This window comes from Narcine bancroftii, chromosome 6 (genome assembly GCF_036971445.1).
Source record: "Narcine bancroftii isolate sNarBan1 chromosome 6, sNarBan1.hap1, whole genome shotgun sequence".
In the NCBI taxonomy this organism is placed as follows: domain Eukaryota; kingdom Metazoa; phylum Chordata; class Chondrichthyes; order Torpediniformes; family Narcinidae; genus Narcine; species Narcine bancroftii.
Genome location: NC_091474.1, coordinates 77474394 through 77497896, shown reverse-complemented (window position 1 = coordinate 77497896; position 23503 = coordinate 77474394). Strand labels below are relative to the sequence as shown.

The window sequence follows — 23503 nt, the reverse complement described above, 5'->3', positions numbered from 1 at the left end:
ATTTGTATTTTTTTAAACCAACAAAGACAATTAATTGCAAGTTCACAAAACAACATCTCATCTTGCATCCAGACACATTCAGACTCACACCTAATTCAGTGATTTTAGACGTACAGACTTTCCAGTTGTATCACCATCTGTTTAGTTCTGTTGAACAGTTATCAACATGTATCACTGCCTGTTTCTCTCGACAGATGCAGCCAGAATATCCCCAACATCTATTTGTTTCAGATTTCTAGCACTTTTCCAATTTGAATCATCTATAATATGAATGTTTGCTCTATGACGCTGCCGCAAAACTATGAATTTCATGACTTGTTCATGACAATAAATTCTGATTCTGACAATTCAAGTACTATTTTAAATCTGCAGGGTTTTTTTCTGCGTTTCATTAACATAGCTTTTGATCTTCACTTCCATCTCCAGAATGCTGATATTAAAAAGGCATTTTTAGCCTGTGTCACTGGTCTTTAATGGTATGTTCATTTGCATTCATACAAGTCACATGGAACCTCATTTTTCTTACCAAAAATGGAATATCTTAGGATTATCTGTTCTGAAATTCATTTGCCATTACCGGAGTATTTTTTTTTAAATTTCCTACAAGTCTCTCTGGGATTGATTATTTCCTAACATTTTGAAATTTGCAAATCTGGACATATATATTTTATTCCAAAGTTAAAGCGAGAAGAACAATCGTACTGGTTATTGCCAACTTTCCACTTCTTGTCTGAATAATGTTAACAGGGACTCATCTGGCAGATCTCTTACCTCAGAGTCAAATTATCTTGCACAGAATTGATCCAAGCACAGAAATCTATCTTAATTACCAGCGCTATACTGTACCTTGAAGAAGCATTCTGAGAGCCCTCAGACAGATATAGACAAATCTATGGTGATCTTTTACCCCAGAGAGTAGAGCAGTTATACTGAGTTAACCCTTTGGACTCTGGGTCCTGGTTTTAGGGACAACCAACAAGTGCATATACTTCATGTCCTGGTTTACCAGGACTGGTTTTATTCGCAACCATCACATAGTTTGTACTGGTGTTCGTACTGTAAAGGTTTACCCATGGACCCAGTCTGAAGTATGGCACTGTATATGTTGTGGAAGGTTAAAAATGGCCAGAGTGCAAAGGGTTAATAATTAATCCTCAAACTTTCAAAAAGTGCTAGCGTCTCTATCACACTGCAGTTTACTGGACTATAAATTGGCTGTTGTTTTTATATATTAGTGACTACAATTCTAAAGTAGGCTGTAAAAAAGATGGGGCGATATGAAAGAAACCATGTAAATACAAGTGTAGAACACAAAAGTCCTGGAGAAACTCAGCAGATCATTCAGCATCTCGAGGAAGTTTTAAGGCCGGAGACCCACTTCAGGAGTCATATGAGTACAAGACTCTTCTGAATTTTTAACCAAATCTTTTTTCAAAACTCAATACAGTGTACGTTGGAAATTCTTAGGTGACCTGAAGTAAAAGTACGTGCTTATTCTGAAAATGCAAAACAAGATTTCAAATGAAATTGCATGGATTACAAAGCATCTAAAACAATTGATGCTCACCTCCTCTGAAGCTTCCAACTTTGGGTCAAATTGGCAGAAAATTTGTTCCAAATCCTTCCGGATTACATTAGCCAACACATTCAATCGGCCTCTAGAAAGATTTCAATTTTCTTTAATGTATCAAAAAGTTTTGAGTTTCTCCAAAGAAAATAAAGCAGAATTTAAAATCCAGATTTTAAGATCAAATGTCTAATATTCCTGAATGCAAAATATTCATAGAACCACAGGAAGATTATAAAATGGAAAGAAGCCATTTTCCCCCATCAAGTTTGTATCAGCTCTAAGAGCAATCCAACAAGATTCCTTCTAAATGTACCAAATGAATTTTCCTCATCTCCTTCCACTGGAAGCACACGCTCCACTCTAACCATCAAAATTTATTCACGTCACTGATTCTTTTCCTGATCACTTACACTGTTTGAATTCTTGACATGCCAGCTAATGGGAATATTTATCTCAATCAACACCATTTTTACAATTCGTTCAGGAAAGGGAGAAAAGAGTACAGATTCGAATATGAAAAAAAATTACAATGCCAAGAAGAGAATTACTTCAAGGGGTCATTGATGAGAGTCCTGATCAACAAGGGGACTAACGACATATTTAACAATAATCTCTCGCCAGTTCCTTGTGAAATTTTAAATATTTTTCAATAAAATGCGACACGTGAAATCGAAGCACTGAGCTTCCTGGCAATTACTTGCTAGTGTTGATACTGAGAAATCCAGAAAAAAAAGTTTGTCCGATTAGACCTGTGGCAGCAATAATATCTGGCCAAATGCAAGGTGAAAATTTACAATCGTAATTTTTTTTTCAAAATTATTCATAAATTGCAGTTCATTGACTGCAACTTTGAAAAGATGCTTGAAGTAGGACTACATGTTTGGTCTGTTAGGACTATCAAAACTTATGGGATGGGACAGAAAGGATATAAAATTGGGCAAAGGATAGCAAACAGAAAGTATCAGAATTTATTGTCATTAATATGTTGTCTGTGAAGAAACAAGTTCAATGAGTCAGAAGAGAAACAAGGCTGTGGTCTTTATATAGATGGATTGGGGAGCCGCGACAGGATTAAAAAGACACACACTGACACAATTACCCGATGATACGACACTCTCAACTGCTTGGGGAGAGAAAGCTTTATTATCAAGTTACGACATACGATAAACACGACCCCTTGATATAGTGCAGGCACAGCTCTTAACTACTCTAAACTAGGGACAGTGATTTTTTAAGCACACAGCTCCTGAGCCTCTGTCTGTGCACACTTTACCAATGACTCTCCAGTGTTACCCATGGTTCACAGCTTGGAAGAGTAAGAGGCAGATAGCTCTTACATGGAGGGTTTTACAGTGCCATGGGCTGCAGAGTCCAGCCCAGATATTGGTGAAGCAATTAAAGGGGCCAATAACCTGTGGGTGGGGCTTGACATTGACTTCTGGCGAGGTTCCTCATGGAGAGGTCATATGACCCTCCACGTGTCACGAAATTCATCGTTTTGTGGCAGTAGTAGTTATAGTCAATAGCCAATTTCTGACTTCATGGAAAGATACACAAGGTTCCCATGAATTAATGACACCATTCAGGTGTATGGAGCACAATGTTGGAAAAATCACATTTAAAACTGACAAATAGATATTGACTAGTGAAAATAATGGAATTCAGAACATGCCAAACTAAACAATAGGCAAAAAATTTGAGGGCAGTTCAAGAGAATCAGTGACGTTGCACAGGTTTAAGGTGATGGGGAAACGTTGCACAGGTTTAAAGTGATGGGGAAGAGGAAACAAAGAAAAAAAACAGCTATGAAAGAAACGATTTAATATTTGGACTGGCTGATGAGATGCTGGAAACAAGCATAGTTTAAAAGAGAAATCTGATAGCGATGGGGAGGAAGAAAAATGCAGAGATTTGGGGGAAAAAGCATGATTGCATGACTAAATATTCAATAAATTAGAATTTTATAAACAAATTTAATATCATTTTATTACTAGTTTCCTTTGTAAATTTGATGAAACACTTCTGACATACAAAAGACATGTTCATTTAAAGACAAATTCCAGAGGAATAGATACCAAAATAAAGATCTTCAGCAATAAAATTCCAAATCAAGTATAAATGAAACAATAAAACCCATCTATTTTCACTTTATTAAACAAAAACCTTTATACCACCAATATCCAAGTATACCAATTACAGAATTCCAAGCACAAAAATCACAATCCAGACCTAATTACACTGTAATTTAGAACCATAGAACAATACAGCACAGAAACAGGTCCTTTGGCCCTTCTATTCTCTTTTGTCCCACTGACCTGAACCCTGACCATACCCATCCATACCCATCCCATCCATGTACCTGTGCAAATTCTTCTTTAAAATTAAAATTGAGCCCCCATTCATCACTTCAGGTGGTAGCTCGTTCCATACTCTAACCAATCTTTGCATGAAGTTCCCCCTGACGTTCCCTCTAAAACTTTCCCCTTTCACCCTTAACCCATGTCCTCTGGTTTGTACTGTATCTCACCTACACTCAGTGGAAAAAGCTTCCCTATATTTACTCTGTCTAGACCCCTCATAGTTACAAGTACCTCTGTCAAATCTCCCCTCATTCTTCTACATTCCAGGGAAGGAAGTCCCAACCTGTGTAACCTTTCCCTGTAACTCAATTCCTGAAAACACAAATGAAACAGAGGTTCTTTTTGCAAATAGGTGTTTTATTCAATGGGCCCAAAGATATAACTGTTACTGCTCAATGGTCAACATGAACATTCGTCAGAAATGACCATTGGCTGTAAACAGCACCAAATTATTAATGAGTTTTTTGGCCATGCAAATAATGACATGTGTGAGAAATATTATATGGATTCTGTTTGTAAGAAAAAGTAGGTTCTCTTTTCTGTTGGTAACAGAGAGTCAGCAAACAAGAACATACTGATCTTAGCCATCGTAACATACAGTAGAGTTTGGACCACTACAACTGGTGAAAGCAACAGATCTGTTGAGGACAAGGATAGAGAGGAAAACAAATCGATGAACCATCTGCACATCATGTGTTTTCATTTCATGAAAAAGTTATGAAGATGCAAGAATGTCTTACCTGTGTGGCATTCCCATGATCACATTGTCTACTCCCATGGAAATGGATACATCAATGATGGTCTTCAAAGCTGGAATTAACACCTCACATCCTTCCACACCAAACCGCTTCTCAGAAGACCATTTTCTTGCAAGAAATTCTTCAAACCTTTGAACCAAAAAGGCAATGATAATGTTCAAGGCTTACCCAATTTCTCAGAAAGGAAGACTGTCCAATCTGAGAATGGAACCCGACTATCTTGCATTCAATATGTATACCCCAGATAGGTGTCTATTTGCATTGTCATATGGCCTCAAAGGATAATCTGGCTCCAGAAGGCAATATCTAAAAAGGATATTAGGGCAGGGGAGGGGGGTTGGAGCAATTGATGAACCCAATAGTTCTATGAAGTATTCCTGCCACTAAAAACATTTGTAGATGTATTAGTTCAACAGGTTTTATTGATCATAAAATTGAACATTTAACAAGAGTCTGTGTGCTTTGGTAATGGGTGAAGGCCGAATTAAAATGCTGGCTAAATGAAGGAGAGAGATGAAGTCAATCAGCTCAAATTTAAGGTTCCAGCAACAACTTTTCCACCAACTAGACTTGAATGCTCCAGGTAATATCAAACAAAAAGAAAAATCTCATGAAATGCATAAAGTTAGATTTCTTCTTTCTTTGGCTTGGCTTCGCGGACGAAGATTTATGGAGGGGGTAAAAGTCCACGTCAGCTGCAGGCTCGTTTGTGGCTGACAAGTCCGATGCGGGACAGGCAGACACGGTTGCAGCGGCTGCAGGGGAAAATTGGTTGGTTGGGGTTGGGTGTTGGGTTTTTCCTCCTTTGCCTTTTGTCAGTGAGGTGGGCTCTGCGGTCTTCTTCAAAGGAGGTTGCTGCCCGCCAAACTGTGAGGCGCCAAGATGCACGGTTTGAGGTGATATCAGCCCACTGGCGGTGGTCAATGTGGCAGGCACCAAGAGATTTCTTTAGGCAGTCCTTGTACCTTTTCTTTGGTGCACCTCTGTCACGGTGGCCAGTGGAGAGCTCGCCATATAACACGATCTTGGGAAGGCGATGGTCCTCCATTCTGGAGACGTGACCCACCCAGCGCAGCTGGATCTTCAGCAGCGTGGACTCGATGCTGTCGACCTCTGCCATCTCGAGTACTTCGACGTTAGGGATGAAAGCGCTCCAATGGATGTTGAGGATGGAGCGGAGACAACTCTGGTGGAAGCGTTCTAGGAGCCGTAGGTGATGCCGGTAGAGGACCCATGATTCGGAGCCGAACAGGAGTGTGGGTATGACAACGGATTTAAGGTTCCAGCAACAACTTTTCCACCAACTAGACTTGAATGCTCCAGGTAATATCAAACAAAAAGAAAAATCTCATGAAATGCATAAAGTTAGATTTAATAATGGATTAAACCATTTATTATATCAGCTGCTTTATGAATGCAGCAGCTACTGGTAACTCCAGAAAATTAAAATGCAACTTCAAAATAGAAAATGACACTCCACACCATTTCCCAACAACTTGCTTGCCAAATAATAGTCTGAAGACCAAATTAAACTTGGGTAAGGTTGAAACAAGTAAAATCTTCAGCAGTTTACAGAGTGGTTGCCATTTCTTGTGGAAGAATTTTGAACAAGGGAACATTGTTTTAAAATAGAGGTTCGTCCTCTTGAGATTAGGCAAAGAGCAAGGGAAGCAGTCTTTGACTGCTTTTAAGATAGAGGTTGGTTGATTGATATGCCAGAAGCAAAATGGCATGAGGGAATGCAAAGTTAAATCAAGAGCAGGCCTGATCTTATTGAATGGCAGAGTAGGATGAATGGCCAACTTTTCTTGTTCTAATTTGTAAATGTTATGTTTGAGCACATTACCACAGTATTGGTAAATGTAATTAATGTGGACTATTAGGGAGTTTCTTTGTACAGTACACAAAAATATGCTGGAGATCATTTCTTGCGTATATCTTAAATGTACCAATACAGAACATTCAATTGGATTTCTTCATCAATGTACCCATGTTACACATCAACAATGGCACATTAAGTGACGACATTATTTAATGGGTTTAATGTATCTTATAGATTGAACTTTGAATAAATGGGAAGGGGGGGGAGAGGGAGGGAGGGAAGGGAGGGGGGGGAAAAGGGGAGAAAATGACACTGTATATTTAAGAGAAAAATGTCTATGTATTTTGGTCAGTATGGTTTATAGTGTGAAAAATTAAAAAATTTAAAAAAAAAGGCACATTTTCATATTTAATTAATAGAAAGAACAAAATGAGTTAACAGCGACTGAATGGTTTGTACTTTCCTTCAACTGATAAGGAAAACTTGATAATCATAACAAGAATACTTGCAATATTAGTTCATACCTTGTTGAACGAACCAAACGAGCTAGCAACCTTCTTTTCTCTTTGTTGGTAAAATGCAAAATATTTGGAATCTCAAACTTCTGCCTAATCCACTGGCACTGTTCCACATCATTTATAAACATGAATTCCAAACCGATATGCCTGCAGTAGGTTTCCTGATTCAAAAAAAGGAAATATGGATTTCAAATATATTCTCCACTTATCCAAACTAAAAAGTGATTCTTCAGCCATGTCCATATACAGTTTCCAACTGAGCTATTCTTGATAGCATTGAGTCTTACACCCCTCAAACTTCAGAGAGTCCATTCTCTTTAGAGGAAAGAACTCCAGATATGATGGTAGTGAGTGGACAGATTATTGCTTACATGAATATCTCAAACAACGCTTCAGCAATTGCAAATCGTCCATCCCTCTGGCCCCATCTAACACATTTTAAAACATCTTGCTTTTGAATACATTTCATCAACTGTCCTAACACACTGTTAAAAAGTCTGATGCTAAATCAGGATGGTTAGCGCAATACTGCTATAGCAACCTGGTTATGAATCTTCCACTGTAAATAGTTAATAGTTTTCCTCGTGACCAAGCCAGTGTCCTCTGGGTACTCTGGTTTCTTCCAATGTTCCAAAGACATACAGGACAAGTAACTTAATTGGCCATATCAATGTATTTGGGTGACACAGACTCATGGGCTGAAAAGAGCCGTTGCCATGCTGTATCTATAAATTTTAAATTTAAATTTGCTTGTTAACTATCCAGTGAAGCAACTTGGAATTTTCTTGCTGTGCTGCTGGCTTAGATGGCAACTTTACTTTTGGCTGGCTACCAGCTATATGGTAAATGAGAAAGAAATCTCTATTATCTTTAAATAATGCAAAATCATGGGTATTTCATCACGGACTCACCTCTAACCGTCTAATGATTTCACGCAATGAAATTGCAGTTTCATTTCCCCCAATGAAGGTTGTCGTAGGCAGTCGAAAAACTTTATCCAAATCAGATTCATGCAGTCCATAAAATCCTGTAGGATTACAGAGAGATGGGAACGATATCAAAAGCACTTTACACAGACTACGTCATAGCCATACAATGGAATTTAAGAGGCAAGACTTCAAACGATGAGGGAGAATTTTATGTCAATTCAAAAATAGTGACTTCTGATTTCTAAAACTATTAAAAAAAATCACACTGCATCATCCGGCAATAAATAGTATAATACCTCATTTAAAAAAGATGCAAAACTTTGGTAAATTGACAAAAGATACTAACGCACAAATAATTATGAAATTATAGCCAAAGCAAGATTAGCCATGACCAAATCCTTCTGAAAGTCGAACAAAACCATTAGCAAATCCTGATGAACCATATTTTCATTACTCAAATTCCAACATGGAAGGAAAGTGAACACAAAGAAATCTGCGTCCATGAGGAAAAAGTTAACAAAATTATATATTCTCACTCAATTAGTACAAACAAGGTCCAATTTCAAATATTTCACGATGGCATTTTAATCTGAGTAACTATGGTTACTTCTGTAATAATAAAAATAGAAAATAACACTCAATTTAGCATTCAATGTGATTTGTTGCAGGCAATAAATTACTCTGAGGTTTCAGAGCAGACAGATCATAAGAAAAGCAAGAAAAATATTTTGAGATTTTTCGCCAATTACAAAAACTTGATCATCAAAATACTGCCAAAACCATTGAAGAAGGACACTAGTTAAAAGGTAACCTTTAAAATCTGTCAAAAAGTCTTATTATTAGTAGATTTTCATTTAGTCTGATAGCATGAACACCTGGCAATTTCATTATATTTCTTCCTCTTTGTGATAATTATAATTGCACTGCTTGGAAGAAACACAATGTATTCACTGTGGAAAAAAGAGGGTCAAAGATCCATGAATTGTAATTTAAAATCGATAGAATAATGTTGACATTTGTGATATTATATTTGCATTTTATTTCAAACCATCATGCAGTGCATGTAATTAAATTCACTAAAACAGTTCAAAATCAACTGAAACTTTAAAAAAAATATTAAGGAGAATTTTTACTTGAGACACTAACTGCTGTACTTTCAATATCCTCATTCGACCAAGTGGCTAAGTGGGGGAAAAAAACCTACCAACACAAGACAGTCAAACTAACTTAGTACATCAACTAGGTTTACTTCTGCAAATTTAAGATAAAAATAATGGCAATGCAGCTACAAACCAAGCACAAGCTTTAAAAAAAAGTCCACTTTGGCCTTTCATGATACCTTCACAGGGCTAAGTGAAAGTTCAAGTCAAATTTATTGTCAGAGTCCATACAAGACATCACATACAGTAGTAAAACACGAAAGTCTGCAGACACCGTGGTAGAAGTAAAGACACAATGCAGGAGAAACTCAGCAAGTCAGAGTGTACTTCTGAGGCAAAGATAAAGATATATAACCAACTTATCAGGCTTGAGCCCTTCATCAAGGGTATGGAAAAATGTAAGCAGGGGCCCAAACAAGATGGTGGAGGTGGGAGGGGTAGGAGAGTCCCAAATGTAAGAGGCAATATGTGCCCTCCCTCCCTTATCCACCATTCCATTTGGGAACTCTCCAACCTAAGGCATTAACATTGACTTTTCCAGTTTTTCCTAACCTATTCTCCATCCATTCCCTTTCTCCTTGTCTTCTTTCCCTCAGCTCTCCAAGCTATTCTCTCTCTATTCAGAGAGCCATCCCTCTTCCTCCTGCTTGCTGATATGCCCTCCCTCCTTTATCCACCTATTACCTCCTACCTTTGGCATGGTGCTCCTCCTCACCACCAACTTGTTCAGGCACCTGATGACATTTTGCCATACCTTGATGAAGGGCTCATGCCTGAAAACGTCGGTTCTGTATCTTTATCTTTGCTACAACAGGACACTGTTTGACCTGCTGAGTTTCTCCAGCGTGGTGTTTTAATATCACACACAACCCTGAAATTCTTTCTCCTGCAGATCAGGTAGAATTTCCACTTATCAGGAGTGCAAATTGTCCTTGAGGAAAAGATATGTGTACAAAAGACAAAAATATAAAGAAGCTGATTGTGCAAATACAGAAAAAAAAACTCAGTAATAGTCTTACTCAGCAAAGTAAGAGTCCTTAAATGAGTCTCCTACGGAGTCTGTTGTTTAGGAGTCTGATGCTGGAGGTGTAGTAACTATTCCTGAACCTGGAATACTAATTGTATGAAATAAATAAATCATCTCAAGTTGAGAATGGCTTAAACACAAGGTCAACCACATGATACAGCACTTAGAATTTAGATATATTTGTGCAATTAAAGTCACACAGTGGGGGGAGATTTTTCAACTTGCTGTCCAGATGCAAAACAGACATTACAAATCTGCTGCTCATTATCCAAACAGTGCATTTTCACTTGAATCTATCCCAGGGTACTGTTCTGCCTGAACAGATATCTCTTCAGTGTTTTTTTTAAAAATGAAATTCTCAGTTTTCATTGTTATGCATTTTCCAAACATTTTCTCAATCAAAATTATGGAAAAAATCCAGTGAATTAAAACTGGCACATAAACTAGAATGACAAGAAACAGTTTCTGATCACACATAATGCAAGTGATTTTCTTATTAAGAAAGCATTGGTTTAAAAAAAAGTGTTTTAATCCAAAATGCATTTCAAATACCAGTGACGTGAGGAATATTAAGAAAACCTCAGACCCCCAACACATTTTAGTCTTGCCGTCTTTCCCATGATATTACTCTATTCCAAAGAGTGAATGGGGAATCAAATCCCAAAGCAATAGGATATAAAAAGCTGGAGGAATCTGCAGAACTACAGCAAAACAGCCAGGGAGGGGACTAACTGAACCGATCCTTCAAACAGTTGTTAAAAGGCACAATGGTCGGAATTTCTTCTTTCTGTGCTGTTATGATTACAGGGCTCAAATTAAATTTGAAACCTGAGTTGTCTTTTTTTTAAAAAACAATTCACATTACAACTGGCCATAAATAGTCACCAAAAAGATAGGCAGTCTTAACAAAAAGATTATGGGTCAACTTCCATGGCGAGAGTTTTAAGAATCTGTTATTTGTGCATCTCAAGAATACTGATGTTGGAAACAATGAACAATTTGAGAAGCAGACCAGCCTGTTTGGGAAGGCAGAAGTAAAAGTTGACAACCATCTAAGAAAATCAGTGAGAAGTCCAATGGTGAAAGATATACATGTTAAAATACTATAACTTGACTCAAGAGAATAAGGTTATTACATTAAGTTGTTCTAAATACAAATCTCGAAAAAGGAAAATATAGCTGACCCTAAAAGCATGATACAAAACAGCATAACTGACAGAAGTGAAACACGAAAGAGACTGCAGACACTGTGGAAGAAGTAAAAACATTTTTTCATGCCTTGATGAAGGGCTCAAGCCTGAAATGTTGGTTCTGTATCTTTACCTTTGCTACATAAAGTATACTGCTTGACCAGCTGAGTTTCTCCAGCATTGTGTTTTCACTGGCTTAACTGACAGTTAAGATGTACCATGGAACTGGAACTTTTTCCAATGCAGCAATCAATTATTGGATATGACATACATGACTCAATTCCCAAATTAATCTAACAAACAGGAAAAATACATTTGCCACAAAACAGATAAATAAACAACTTGTTTAGCCAAAAATAAATCAAAATATGCAATGCTGGTCTTTTCAATTAAATTAAACCATGACTATAATCGAAATTAAATTACATAGTAAATGGAACGTAGCTATAGTTTGAAATCAATTAAAAATAAACTAATTTATGTTAAGTATTATTGCATTGCATAACATTATACAAACTAAAATAACAATTCTTCAGTTTCTTGTCTCATGTTCCATGTTTGGTAGCTGTAATGAGCTCATGTTAGATTGTATTTCAACCAATGAAAGCATCACTGCTGATGTTAATGTAATAATCAGGCATATTTATAAACATAGACCACACCTCAGACTATTTTACTCATCATCATATTTCATTGTAATTATCGCCATATCTATTCATCTAAGGAGACTGTACAGCAGTTAGTTTTTGTCTATCTCAAGACCACAAAAAGCACAACCAAAGAATCTGTGCTATGAAAATGCATTTTCATCCAGTATTCATGCAAACATATATATAAAAAAAAAATGGAGTCTGCACAAAACCAGGGCATAAAACTGGCCACCATGTGCTCAGCTGGTTAAAACAATTTGTTCTATACAATAAATAACTGTATACCCTTGCAGCCAATTAGTCACTGCACAGATGATTACGAGACACAATGCTGTAAGGAAACAAGCAAGGTGAAACAAGCTGGTAACATTTTAGGAGGCCCAATGGCAACTGAACTAACGATTGAGAGTTTATTAGAATTGTATGCATACAGCCTTTCAATTGTATTTGTCATTTTCTGAAAGGGACTGATTTTACACTGATTAAAATTCAAATATTACTTTATCTAATTGACAGCACTTGAAAAAAATTGGTAATTGTCAAAGGATACAAAGTCCTCGGGCTGAGCATTGGCAAATGAAATTCAATTCCAAGTGAACAAAGGGACTTTGAGATTCAGGTGCATAGTTCCTGAAAAGTGGCAGCACTGGACACTGGGGCAGTGAAGAAGGCACGATCACCTACTTGGATTGGGGCCTAATATACAAAAGTTAGGAACTTGTCTTAAAACTTTACAAAACATTGGTTGGACTGCAGTTGAAGGACTTTGTGCAGTTCTGGTCACACGAGGAAAGAGTCTTGAGAGCTGGAAAGGAAGCTGAGGACCTTCACCAGGATGAAACATAGAAAATAGGTGTAGGAGTAGGCCATTTGGCCCTTCAAGACTACACCGCCATTCATTTTGATCATGGCTGATCAGCCACTCAGTACCCTGTTCCAGCTCTCTCTCCATAGCCCCTGATCCCCCTAAATCTAACTCTCTCTTAAATATAGCTATAAAGATGTTGCCTGGATTGGATAGGCTGGCAGGAGCAAAGGAGGCTAAGGCATAACCTGATAGAAATAAAATTATAGATAGTGTAGATAGAAAATTTTGCCAGTAGTAGAGATCTTAAAAACCCAAGGGCTTTGGTTTACAGTAAGGAGCTTTAAAGAGCATTTTAAGGAAAAATAAAGTTTTTGTCGCACAGAGTGTGGTTGATATCTGAAACTCACTGCCAGTGGAGTCAATTATAATCACTATGTTTCTGAGACATTTACACAGATATTTAAATGGGCAAGGCAAAGAAGGATATGGACCTAATGCAGATAAATATGATAAGGAAAAAGGTTAGCTTGACATAGCAAATACCATATATTTCGGCATATGGTCATGAAACCCTAAAAAAATTCTTAAAAAGTGGGGGGGAGGGGGGGTTTGGGAGATCGAGTTATACCGTGGATGTATTTTTGAGACCTTAAAATAACCGAAAAAACCAGACTGACACCAATTTGGCGTATAAGTTGATGCTGGAAGCACCTCCCCACCACTGGCGCCGCCGCTCTCCAACACCTCCCCACCGCTGGGTGCCTCCATAGCCACTTCTACCTGCGACCCTGAGGTCATCATCACCACTCTTGCCTGGTAGGCTGAGCTTCCTGCTCCCCCTGGGAGCACAATGTCGCCACTGTTGCCGGGTAGGCCACAGTTCCTGTTCCCACCTGGAGCATGATATCACTGCTCTAATTCTGTGGGCCATCGCTGTTGATGCCAGGTAGGTCGGATTTTTTTTTTAAACTTACTTAATTACAGTTTTGTTACTTGCAATTTGGGCGTTTTAAAAATTTTTGGGTTGTTCCTGGGAGGCCTGGACAGCTCGAAAATGGGGGTCAACTTATATGTCAGATATACCATAAAACCCTTAAAATTAGGTTGAAAAATGGGGTTTATTTATATGACAGTCAACTTATATGCCGAAATATACAGTAGCAAAAAAATGCACGTATAATCAGCTAATCCTCACCAAGTTTATCCATGGAAGTGAGTAAATCAACTGGAACACACGAGTCCAGGTCTGCATCAAGGATCCCCAATGGATCCAGCTGAGCCACATGATGTCCACGGATCTGCAAGGGTAAATAGTGGGGAAGGAGGGAAGAAGGAGGCAAGGTTTACAATCAGACAGCTTTATTACTTCAGCATGTTGAAAGAAGCCTATCCTTGATGGCACCTTCATAGATCTGCTAAACCAGGAGTTCAAATTTTATCTTCATATGAACCAAAAGATTTAAAGCAAATTTCTATTAACTATATACAGGTAATACTCACTTTACACAAATTTGCTTTTACGAAGAAACCTGTGTACATTATTTGAAAGAAATTTGAATGGGTTTTCGCTTTCACGAAAATAGCCTTAATAGTAGCGAATGGGTCTTCACTTTACACCATTTTGGCTGACGAAAGATTTCATAGGAACACTCTATTTTCCTAAAGCACTGTATACCTGTATTATAAATATTGGATACCAATACATCTTGATATTCTGATGCAAGACTCATCAATGAGGCAACAGCATAAAGAATTTGCCAATTTCATACCTTCACATCCATAATATTCAAACATAACAACACAGTAAGAAACTTTAGCACAAGGACTGAATTATGGCAATTGGAAGAAGTTCCAAGCTGTCAGGATTTGTGGACACACAATTAAGGCTCCAAAGTTTTAACAAATGTGACATATCTGTAACAAGTGTGAAGTAAATCAAGCCAAGCACTGAACAATAACATGAAGCAATATGACCTTCATAAAGGCAATGATTAACCCTAAAACACAATACGACACGATGGTATCAGGAAGTTAAATAAAATGAACAATACAGTGGAACCCCTGTTATCTGGAATTCAAGCAAATGGCAAAAAAAAGCAGAAAATAAATATGTTAAGAAATACGGAAGTTTAAAATTGGTGCGCCATTAGTTCGCCAAACCACACCACACTCAATCTGAGGCAAATGGTAAATGTACTTATCCAGCATCTACCAATTCCCAAAGATGTCAGAAACCAGAGGTTTTATTTTATTTATAAAGTTCCATTGAAAACTTGATGATTTATAATATTCAATAATGAATTTTTGTAATCTAATCAAATCATGGGAACAACTATGGAAAGAGTTATATACAACCAAATGTTATAGGTAAATCAAGCAGAATAAACTGAGCAGCATATAAACAATTACTTCTTCCTTTGTAATAAATTTTAATTCAGTCCAATTCATACAGATGATGTAAAATGTTTAATCCAAATAATGGATTAAAATATTATGTCCACTCAGCTTGAGCCTGTTATTTACTTTGGTTGAACCATTTAATCGTTTCTATTTGCAGGATCACATTTCGACTTAACCGTTCAGAAATTATTCTGCAGAGTTCTGCTCATAGTGACAAATAGCTAAAAGTATTATTAATGAAGGGGGAAAAAATGAATCATTCTATTTGATTTTTGAACTGGAGGCTAAACTACTAAATTCCATCATATTTGCAACAACTCTATCTGATTTTTAATTTGATTTTATTTAACACAGAATGAAAAGCTTACTTTACTGAACCGATCTAATATAATTGTGCCTAACGGCTCCAAACCTTTTTCATGCACCCAGAAGTAAACACATCATTTACCTGCATATAAAACATTTGGTTTGAATATGAACAATTTGGCAACCTGAGCTCAATGCAATGAGAACTTCTATGTGCATTTCAATGTTGAAGGTGAAAGCTGGAGGTGTAGAATTACCTGTTTAACTTTCCCTGACCATAGGTCTAACTTAACTAGTGTTCTGAGCTGGACTGGGCTTATGACCAAGATATTTTGTGAGGAATTTTGAGGAGATTTGGTATGTCACCAAAGACTCTCCAAAACTACTACAGAGGTACCATGCAGAGCATACTGGCTGGTTGCATCTCTGACTGGTATGGAGGTGCTAATGCTCAGGCAAGAAAACTTCAGACGGTTGTTAACTCAGCCTGCGACTTCACGGGCACCAGTCTTCACTCGATCGACAACATCTACAAGAGGCAATGTCCTTAGGAATACCAGCCTCTATCCTTAAAGACTCCCACCACCCAGGCCATTCCCTCTTCACTCTGCTACCATCAGGAAAAAGGTACAGGAGCCTGAAGACATGCATTCAGTGTCACAAGGGCAGCTTCTTTTCCTCTACCATCAGATTTGCGAATGATTAATGAGCCGGACACTGGCTTACTTTGTCCTTTTCTTGCACTATTTTTATTTTATTTTGTAAGGTTGTTTATATAAATGATGATGACACAAAATGATTAATTTTGTGACATTTGTAAAAATAAATTCTGAATCTGATATTCTCCATTGAAAAGCTGGTTGTTCTCACCATTGAACAATTTTTCCAATCTTCAATTGAGATGGCAAGAACAAAGGCTCATGTGGTTTCAGGCACAAAATTAACCACATCTTCTTATGTTAAGGAACCCAAGGAGATTATAAGGTTAGTGCAGGTAGTTGCTAACAATAGTGGGGCTAAATTGCATTAAGCTCTTGTAAAGCTTTTGGGATATTCTTCAAGAATCCACATGTATGTGCATTATTGATTTAAGGTAAAGGAGTTCTCACATCAATTTAAGAATGCAATAAGCGCCAGGTGAATATTTGTTGCTGGAAACTTTGGGTCATCTCCAAAATTGGATTTCACAATAGTGGTAAATGCTGGAGTAACTCAGCAGGTCTTGCAGCATCCAAGGAGTTTTCACTACAATCACAGGGTCTGCAGAATTTAGTGTTTCATTTCATAATAGTTGGCCTGCTGACTCCCATCTTCCACCCTCTCATTTGCCTGCATATAAAACACTTCCAAAACTCTGCACCATACTGCACTGTTCTCTAGTGATTCTCATTGGCTTTCAGTAATCCCATTTCACAACCATGCTCTTCTCCATCAAACATGCTAATGCCCACAAATATGCCATCTCAGGAATCTGATTTTTCTTGTGAAACCCTTTCCTCAACTGATGGCTGCACATTGATGAAGACTTGGTTGAAGATGGCAGGGCTGCCAGAGCCAGTGGAGTGGCAGCCCTGCTGCTGGTGCAAACCAGCGGGGAGTGAGGGGGAGGAGATGCAGTGCTCCTGCAGGGTCCAGCCGCCCAGTCAGCTGCTGTCAGCTCCGCACTAGCTTTGAATGGCCCGTTGACGGAGCCGATGGTGGTTTTAGTTGAAATCCCGCGACCATGGGCCTGCGCCCAAGATGGTGGTGCCTATTAATCGGCAGCAGCCATAAGGGGCTGCAGACTCCAGGGAAGTGGAAGAATGGAGCAGGGCACCAGAGATTGGGAAGATCATGCACCGTCTGAGAAGGAAAAGTGGAGGAGAAGACCCACAGGGATGGTAACCATGGCAGCGGACCAGGAGCTCTGCAGCTGAGGAACGAGTCCCTGCAGCGGGCTGCTGGTGACTCAAGGCTAGGAACCTGTGGAAGCTATGGGCTGCTGGAGACTGCTGTCGGGAAACACGCTGGGCTGCAGACTGCGGGAGAGACTGGTTCGAACTGGTGGAGGGGGTAACAGGTATCCAAACCAGGATGTGAGGAGGTGAAGGGCTCCTGACTGTTTGGACTGGACTCTGTGTGGCTGCAGGATCTGCAGAAGCACTGGAGGCGAATCTATAGACACTTGGTGACTTTGGGGGGGACTTGATTCTCTTTTGCTTCTCTCTCTCTCTGACTGTTCATCTGACGGTGAGAACTGCAAGAAGTGATGAGGCAATTTCTGCCGGTGGCAAATCCGTTTGCCTTGCAGCAGGCAAAAAGAAATTTCATGTAATGTGATACTGTTCAATTACTATGACAATAAACTGAATCTTGAAATATCTATACCTTTCATATTCCTTTAATAACCTTGCATCATCTCTCTCTATCACTTCAAAATACTCCATAAAATGCCAGCAAACATCTCCCTCCCTTTTTGGTCAGTATCATTTTGGGCTCTTCGTGTCTTTGTAATATGAACTGTGCATTTTCTACCTTGAAAGAATTGCATCCATAGAAGTTGTTTATGCTGAAACTGCCAAAAAAGGGGATTACCAGAAAATGTACAAAGGCCTTCTTTCGGAAAAAAAGCCACTGAGATTGATCACATCGTGGTGAGAAGTGAGCTTGATTTCATAAAACAAATGGGTAAGCAGCTTCTCAACGACATTACTTCTTCATTTTGGCAAATATTACCAATTGAGTCAGAGGAATGTGTACATCTCAAACATGCATTCAATGCAGAGAAAGCTTACCTGATATGCTCTTATCAATGATTGTATAGCTAGATGATCTTCAATCAGCTTCTCAACATTTGCAGATGCTTGCATTGTCCCCCGACTGTCAACTGAAGGTGGAAGGTTTTCTATTGGGGATCCAGTACCTGCCAATCCTGCTGGTGCAATCGTGTCAGAATTCTGAAAAAATGTATCCCAGGACTACAAGGAAAAGCAGACCACATAATGTAAAATGTAACTGTTACCTCATGCCTGGAAATGGAATAATTGTTAAATACTTACAGAAAAAAATAAGCTCAGCCATAATGGAAAAGAGAATATATAACAGCATAATTAATAGGATTTTTGGTTGAAAGTAGAACTCACCAAACTCTCTGCAATATTTTATTTTGATGCTGTCAACTCCATCCGTACCTCCCACTGCCTTGGAAAAGCAGCCAACATATTAAAAGATTCATTCCATTCTGGCTGCACTTTCTGAACTCCTCTCCCATCAGGAAGGCGGCTGACAAGTATGAGATCATCTACCTCCAGATTCAAGGACAGTTTATTTCTAGCCGTTATCAAACTCCTGAATTAACCTCAATAAAATGTTGCCTTTTCTCCATACTAAATGATCTTTCCTTGTAACTCTGCACTTTAATATTGTCTTACTTGTGGTACTGTGTATAAAATGTGTAAATGGGCTGCTTGTTATACAACTTTTATCACGACATTTTGATATGTGGCATTAAACCTGATCATGAGATAATTCTCACAAATAATTTCTGCAAACTATCTAGAACTTACACATTCCTTCAAGTGTTATGACCAAAACTGGATACAATGCTCCATTTTGGGCCTGTATTTGAAAACTGGTAGTTTCACCATAACCACCCTTCTTTTGCGTTCCCTGCTTCCAATTAAAAAGCCCATATTCCAGATGTTTTATCAATTGGCATAGTTGGCGGAGCGGTTAGCACAATACTGTTACAGCGCCAACGATCAGGATTCAAATCTCCCATTGTCTGTAAGGAATTTGTACATTCTCACTGCATCTGCGTGGGTATCCCCGGGGGTTCTAGTTTCCTCCCACCGTTCGAAAAGTACCAAGGTTGTAGGTTAATTGGGTATTATTGGGCAGCATGGGCTCGTGGACTGAAAGGGCCTGTTACCATGCTGCATGACTGAATTTAAAATGAGTTTTAAATTTAAAAGATCTGTTCCCCAGTTTACTTATGTCCCTTTCTTCCTGCAGGCTCTTTCGACCAGCCCCATTTAATCCCAAAGGTAAAAGAATTTTTAAAAATTGACAACATTGCATCAAAAGATGCACAATTTGATTTAACTTATCCTAAAGATTTACAGTTGTGTGGGGTGTTTCCAAACAAGAAGGATCCAACTTCTAATTTTCCCAAAGTCATTGATAATAACATGCAATTTCCCTCAAAAGACAACAGTCAGAATTTATCATGATCGGGTCACAAAATTTATTGTTTTGAGCAGCATCAGTGCCAACATTTATATAAACCATCTTACAAATAAAATTAGTGGATGAAAAGCCAAAGTAAAGCAGTGTCTTTGCTTCATTCAGGAATCTGATGGCAGCAGGGAAGAAGTTGTCTTTGTGCAGCTGAGTGCTCATCTTCTTCAGGCCCCTGTACCTTTTTCACCCCAATGGTAATGGAGGGAAGAAGGCTTGGGCTGAGTGGTGGGAGTCTTTAAGGATAAAAGCTGCTTTCTTTTTTTTGTAATTCTTTATTTATCGCACTATGAACCTTATCAACCAATATTTACAGATGCATCTCTTTAAATATTCACATGACATTTTCTCTTCCCCACCCCACTCCATCCCTCCCTCCCTTCCGCCTTCCTATCCCCCTCCAAAAAGAGTAGCTATTGGACATATAAAATACAATAAAACAATATCTTTATACAAAAGGAATACAAACAAAAGAGACGTATCATCTACTTATTCACATTAAATCTGATCGTGTTCATCTTCTTATCATTTTAGGTGGTGGTGGTCCTAGGCCTGCTCTTTCTGTTATGTTCCATTTATGGTACCCAGGTTTCCCCAATCATTATAACTTTGTCTTTTAAATTATATGTGATTTTTATTCCCCAATGGGATACACTTAAACTTGGTTAAATATTCCATAAATGTTTATCGTCATATGGTCCAACGTGGCCATCTTATATCTTTATTGATCTTCTTTTCTGCCTTTTCACCACCTCCATCCCTTTTTTCCATTACTATTTTTTCAGTTTTCCTTTTTAATATCAATATAAGACAACACATTTAAGACATGAAATACCCCAACAATCCCCACAAACAATAACCCTTTAACCCCAAATGAACCTCCCCTTCTTGGATTGCCCCTTGTCCCTTGATGGCAACCACAACTCCCCTTTCCATTTGATTTGCGAACTTACTCACAAGCGTCAACCAATTTCGCAGTGACCATTATTCTCCTCCCGCCAAGGCCCCTACCCAGAGAACACTATTTTCCTATACTTATAACAAAGCTCTCTCTCTCTCTCTCTCTCTTTTCCTTCTTCCCCTTCTCTTATCCAGCTTTAAATCTTTAAATATACATTATCTTTACTTTATATTTTTACATATTTTTGTATATTTTCTTGCTGGTCATCCTTCTTGTCACTCCTCCTCCTCTCTTCTCCTGTCCTGCAAATGTTCAGCAAATTCTTGGGCTTTCTTTGGGTCCAAGAACAGTCTATTCCGTTCCCCAATAATGAATACTTTGAGTACTGCTGGATGTCTTAATATAAAGTTATATCCTTTCTTCCATAAGATTGTTTTTGCCATGTTGAATTCCTTTCTCTTCCTTAAAAGTTCGAAGCTTATGTACGGTTAAAAAAAAAATTTTTTGTCCCTTATATTCCAACGGCTTATTGTCTTCTCTAACCTTCTTTCTTGCCTGCTCCAGTATGTTTTCTCTTGTCAGACGAAGTGAGAGGAAACTTCCAGGCAAACCTCAAAGCAAAGCTCGAGGATGCAATCCGCCTCACAGACTCGTCCCCTGAAACCCTCTGGGATCAGCTGAAGACTACCATATTGCAATCCACTGAAGAGGTACTGGGCTTCTCCTTCAGGAAAAACAAGGACTGGTTTGATGAAAACAACCAGGAAATCCAGGAGCTGCTCGCAAAGCCCACCAGGCTCACCTTGCAAAGCCGTCCTGGCCAGAAAAGAAAGAAGCCTTCCGTCGCGCATGCAGCCATCTTCAGCGCAAACTCCGGGAGATCCAAAATGAGTGGTGGACTAGCCTCGCCAAACGAACCCAGCTCAGCACGGACATTGGCGACTTCAGGGGTTTTTACGAGGCTCTAAAGGCTGTGTACGGCCCCTCACCCCAAGTCCAAAGCCCACTGCGCAGCTCAGACGGCAAAGTCCTCCTCAGCAACAAGATCTCCATCCTCAACCCATGGTCAGAACACTTCCAATCTCTTTTCAGTGCTAACCGCTCAGTCCAAGAATCCGCCCTGCTCCAGCTCCCTCAACAGCTCCTAAGGCTAGAGCTGGATGAGGTCCTCACCCGGGAAGAGACATATAAGGCAATTAAACAACTGAAAAGTGGCAAAGCAGCAGGTATGGATGGAATCCCCCTAGAGGTCTGGAAGGCTGGTGGCAAAACTCTGCATGCCAAACTACATGAGTTTTTCAAGCTCTGCTGGGACCAAGGAAAGCTGCCTCAGGACCTTCGTGATGCCATCATCATCATCACCCTGTACAAACACAAAGGTGAGAAATCAGACTGCTCAAACTACAGGGGAATCACGCTGCACTCCATTGCAGGCAAAATCTTCGCTAGGATTCTCCTAAATAGAATACATAGTGTCGCAGAGAATGTTCTCCCAGAATCACAGTGCGGCTTTCGCGCAAACAGAGGAACTGCTGACATGGTCTTTGTCCTCAGACAGCTCCAAGAAAAGTGCAGAGAACAAAACAAAGGACTCTACATCACCTCTGTTGACCTCACCAAAGCCTTCGACACCGTGAGCAGGAAAGGGCTTTGGCAAATACAAGAGCGCCTCGGATGCCCCCCAAAGTTCCTCAACATGGTTATCCAACTGCACGAAAACCCACAAGGTCGGGTCAGATACAGCAATGATCTCTCTGAACACTTCTCCATTAACAATGGCGTGAAGCAAGGCTGCGTTCTCGCACCAACCCTCTTCAGCATGATGCTGAAACAAGCCATGAAAGACCTCAACAATGAAGACGCTGTTTACATCCGGTACCGCACGGATGGCAGTCTCTTCAATCTGAGGCGCCTGCAAGCTCACACCAAGACACAAGAGCAACTTGTCCGTGAACTACTCTTTGCAGACGATGCCGCTTTAGTTGCCCATTCAGAGCCAGCTCTTCAGCGCTTGACGTCCTCTTTTGCGGAAACTGCCAAAATGTTTGGCCTGGATGTCAGCCTGAAGAAAACTGAGGTCCTCCATCAGCCAGCTCCCCACCATGACTACCAGTCCCCCCACATCTCCATCGGGCACACAAAACTCAAAACGGTCAACCAGTTTACCTATCTCAGCTGCAGCATTTCATCGGATGCAAGGATCGACAACGAGATAGACAACAGACTCGCCAAGGCAAATAGCGCCTTTGGAAGACTACACAAAAGAGTCTGGAAAAACAACCAACTGAAAAACCTCACAACGATTAGCCTATACAGAGCCGTTGTCATACCCACACTCCTGTTCGGCTCCGAATCATGAGTCCTCTACCGGCATCACCTACGGCTCCTAGAACGCTTCCACCAGCGTTGTCTCCGCTCCATCCTCAACATTCATTGGAGCGACTTCATCCCTAACATCGAAGTACTCGAGATGGCAGAGGCTGACAGCATCGAATCTACGCTGCTGAAGATCCAACTGTGCTGGGTAGGTCACGTCTCCAGAATGGAGGACCATCGCCTTCCTAAGATTGTGTTATATGGCGAGCTCTCCACTGGCCACCGTGACAGAGGTGCACCAAAGAAGAGGTACAAGGACTGCCTAAAGAAATCTCTTGGTGCCCGCCACATTGACCACCGCCAGTGGGCTGATATCGCCTCAAACCGTGCATCTTGGCGCCTCACAGTTCGGCGGGCAGCAGCCTCCTTTGAAGAAGACCACAGAGCCCACCTCACTGACAAAAGACAAAGGAGGAAAAACCCAACACCCAACCCCAACCAACCAATTTTCCCCTGCAACCGCTGCAACCGTGTCTGCCTGTCCCGCATCGGACTGGTCAGCCACAAATG

At 39.6% G+C, this 23503-nt stretch overlaps 1 protein-coding gene across 5 annotated transcripts in view; it reads right to left on the bottom strand.

Annotated features, from left to right (window-relative positions):
- The window catches only part of LOC138736244 (2-oxoglutarate dehydrogenase-like, mitochondrial), an 83474-nt gene that overhangs the window by 43892 nt on the left and 16079 nt on the right, over nucleotides 1–23503 (bottom strand). For all 5 annotated transcript variants that reach the window (XM_069885433.1, XM_069885437.1, XM_069885436.1 and 2 more), the window contains exons 3-8: nucleotides 18273–18455; nucleotides 13988–14090; nucleotides 7940–8055; nucleotides 7035–7189; nucleotides 4671–4817; nucleotides 1568–1658 (exon numbers count right to left, since the gene is read on the bottom strand). In XM_069885433.1, coding sequence (XP_069741534.1) covers nucleotides 1568–1658; nucleotides 4671–4817; nucleotides 7035–7189; nucleotides 7940–8055; nucleotides 13988–14090; nucleotides 18273–18455 — 795 coding nt within the window. The remainder of the gene's footprint in view (nucleotides 1–1567; nucleotides 1659–4670; nucleotides 4818–7034; nucleotides 7190–7939; nucleotides 8056–13987; nucleotides 14091–18272; nucleotides 18456–23503) is intronic.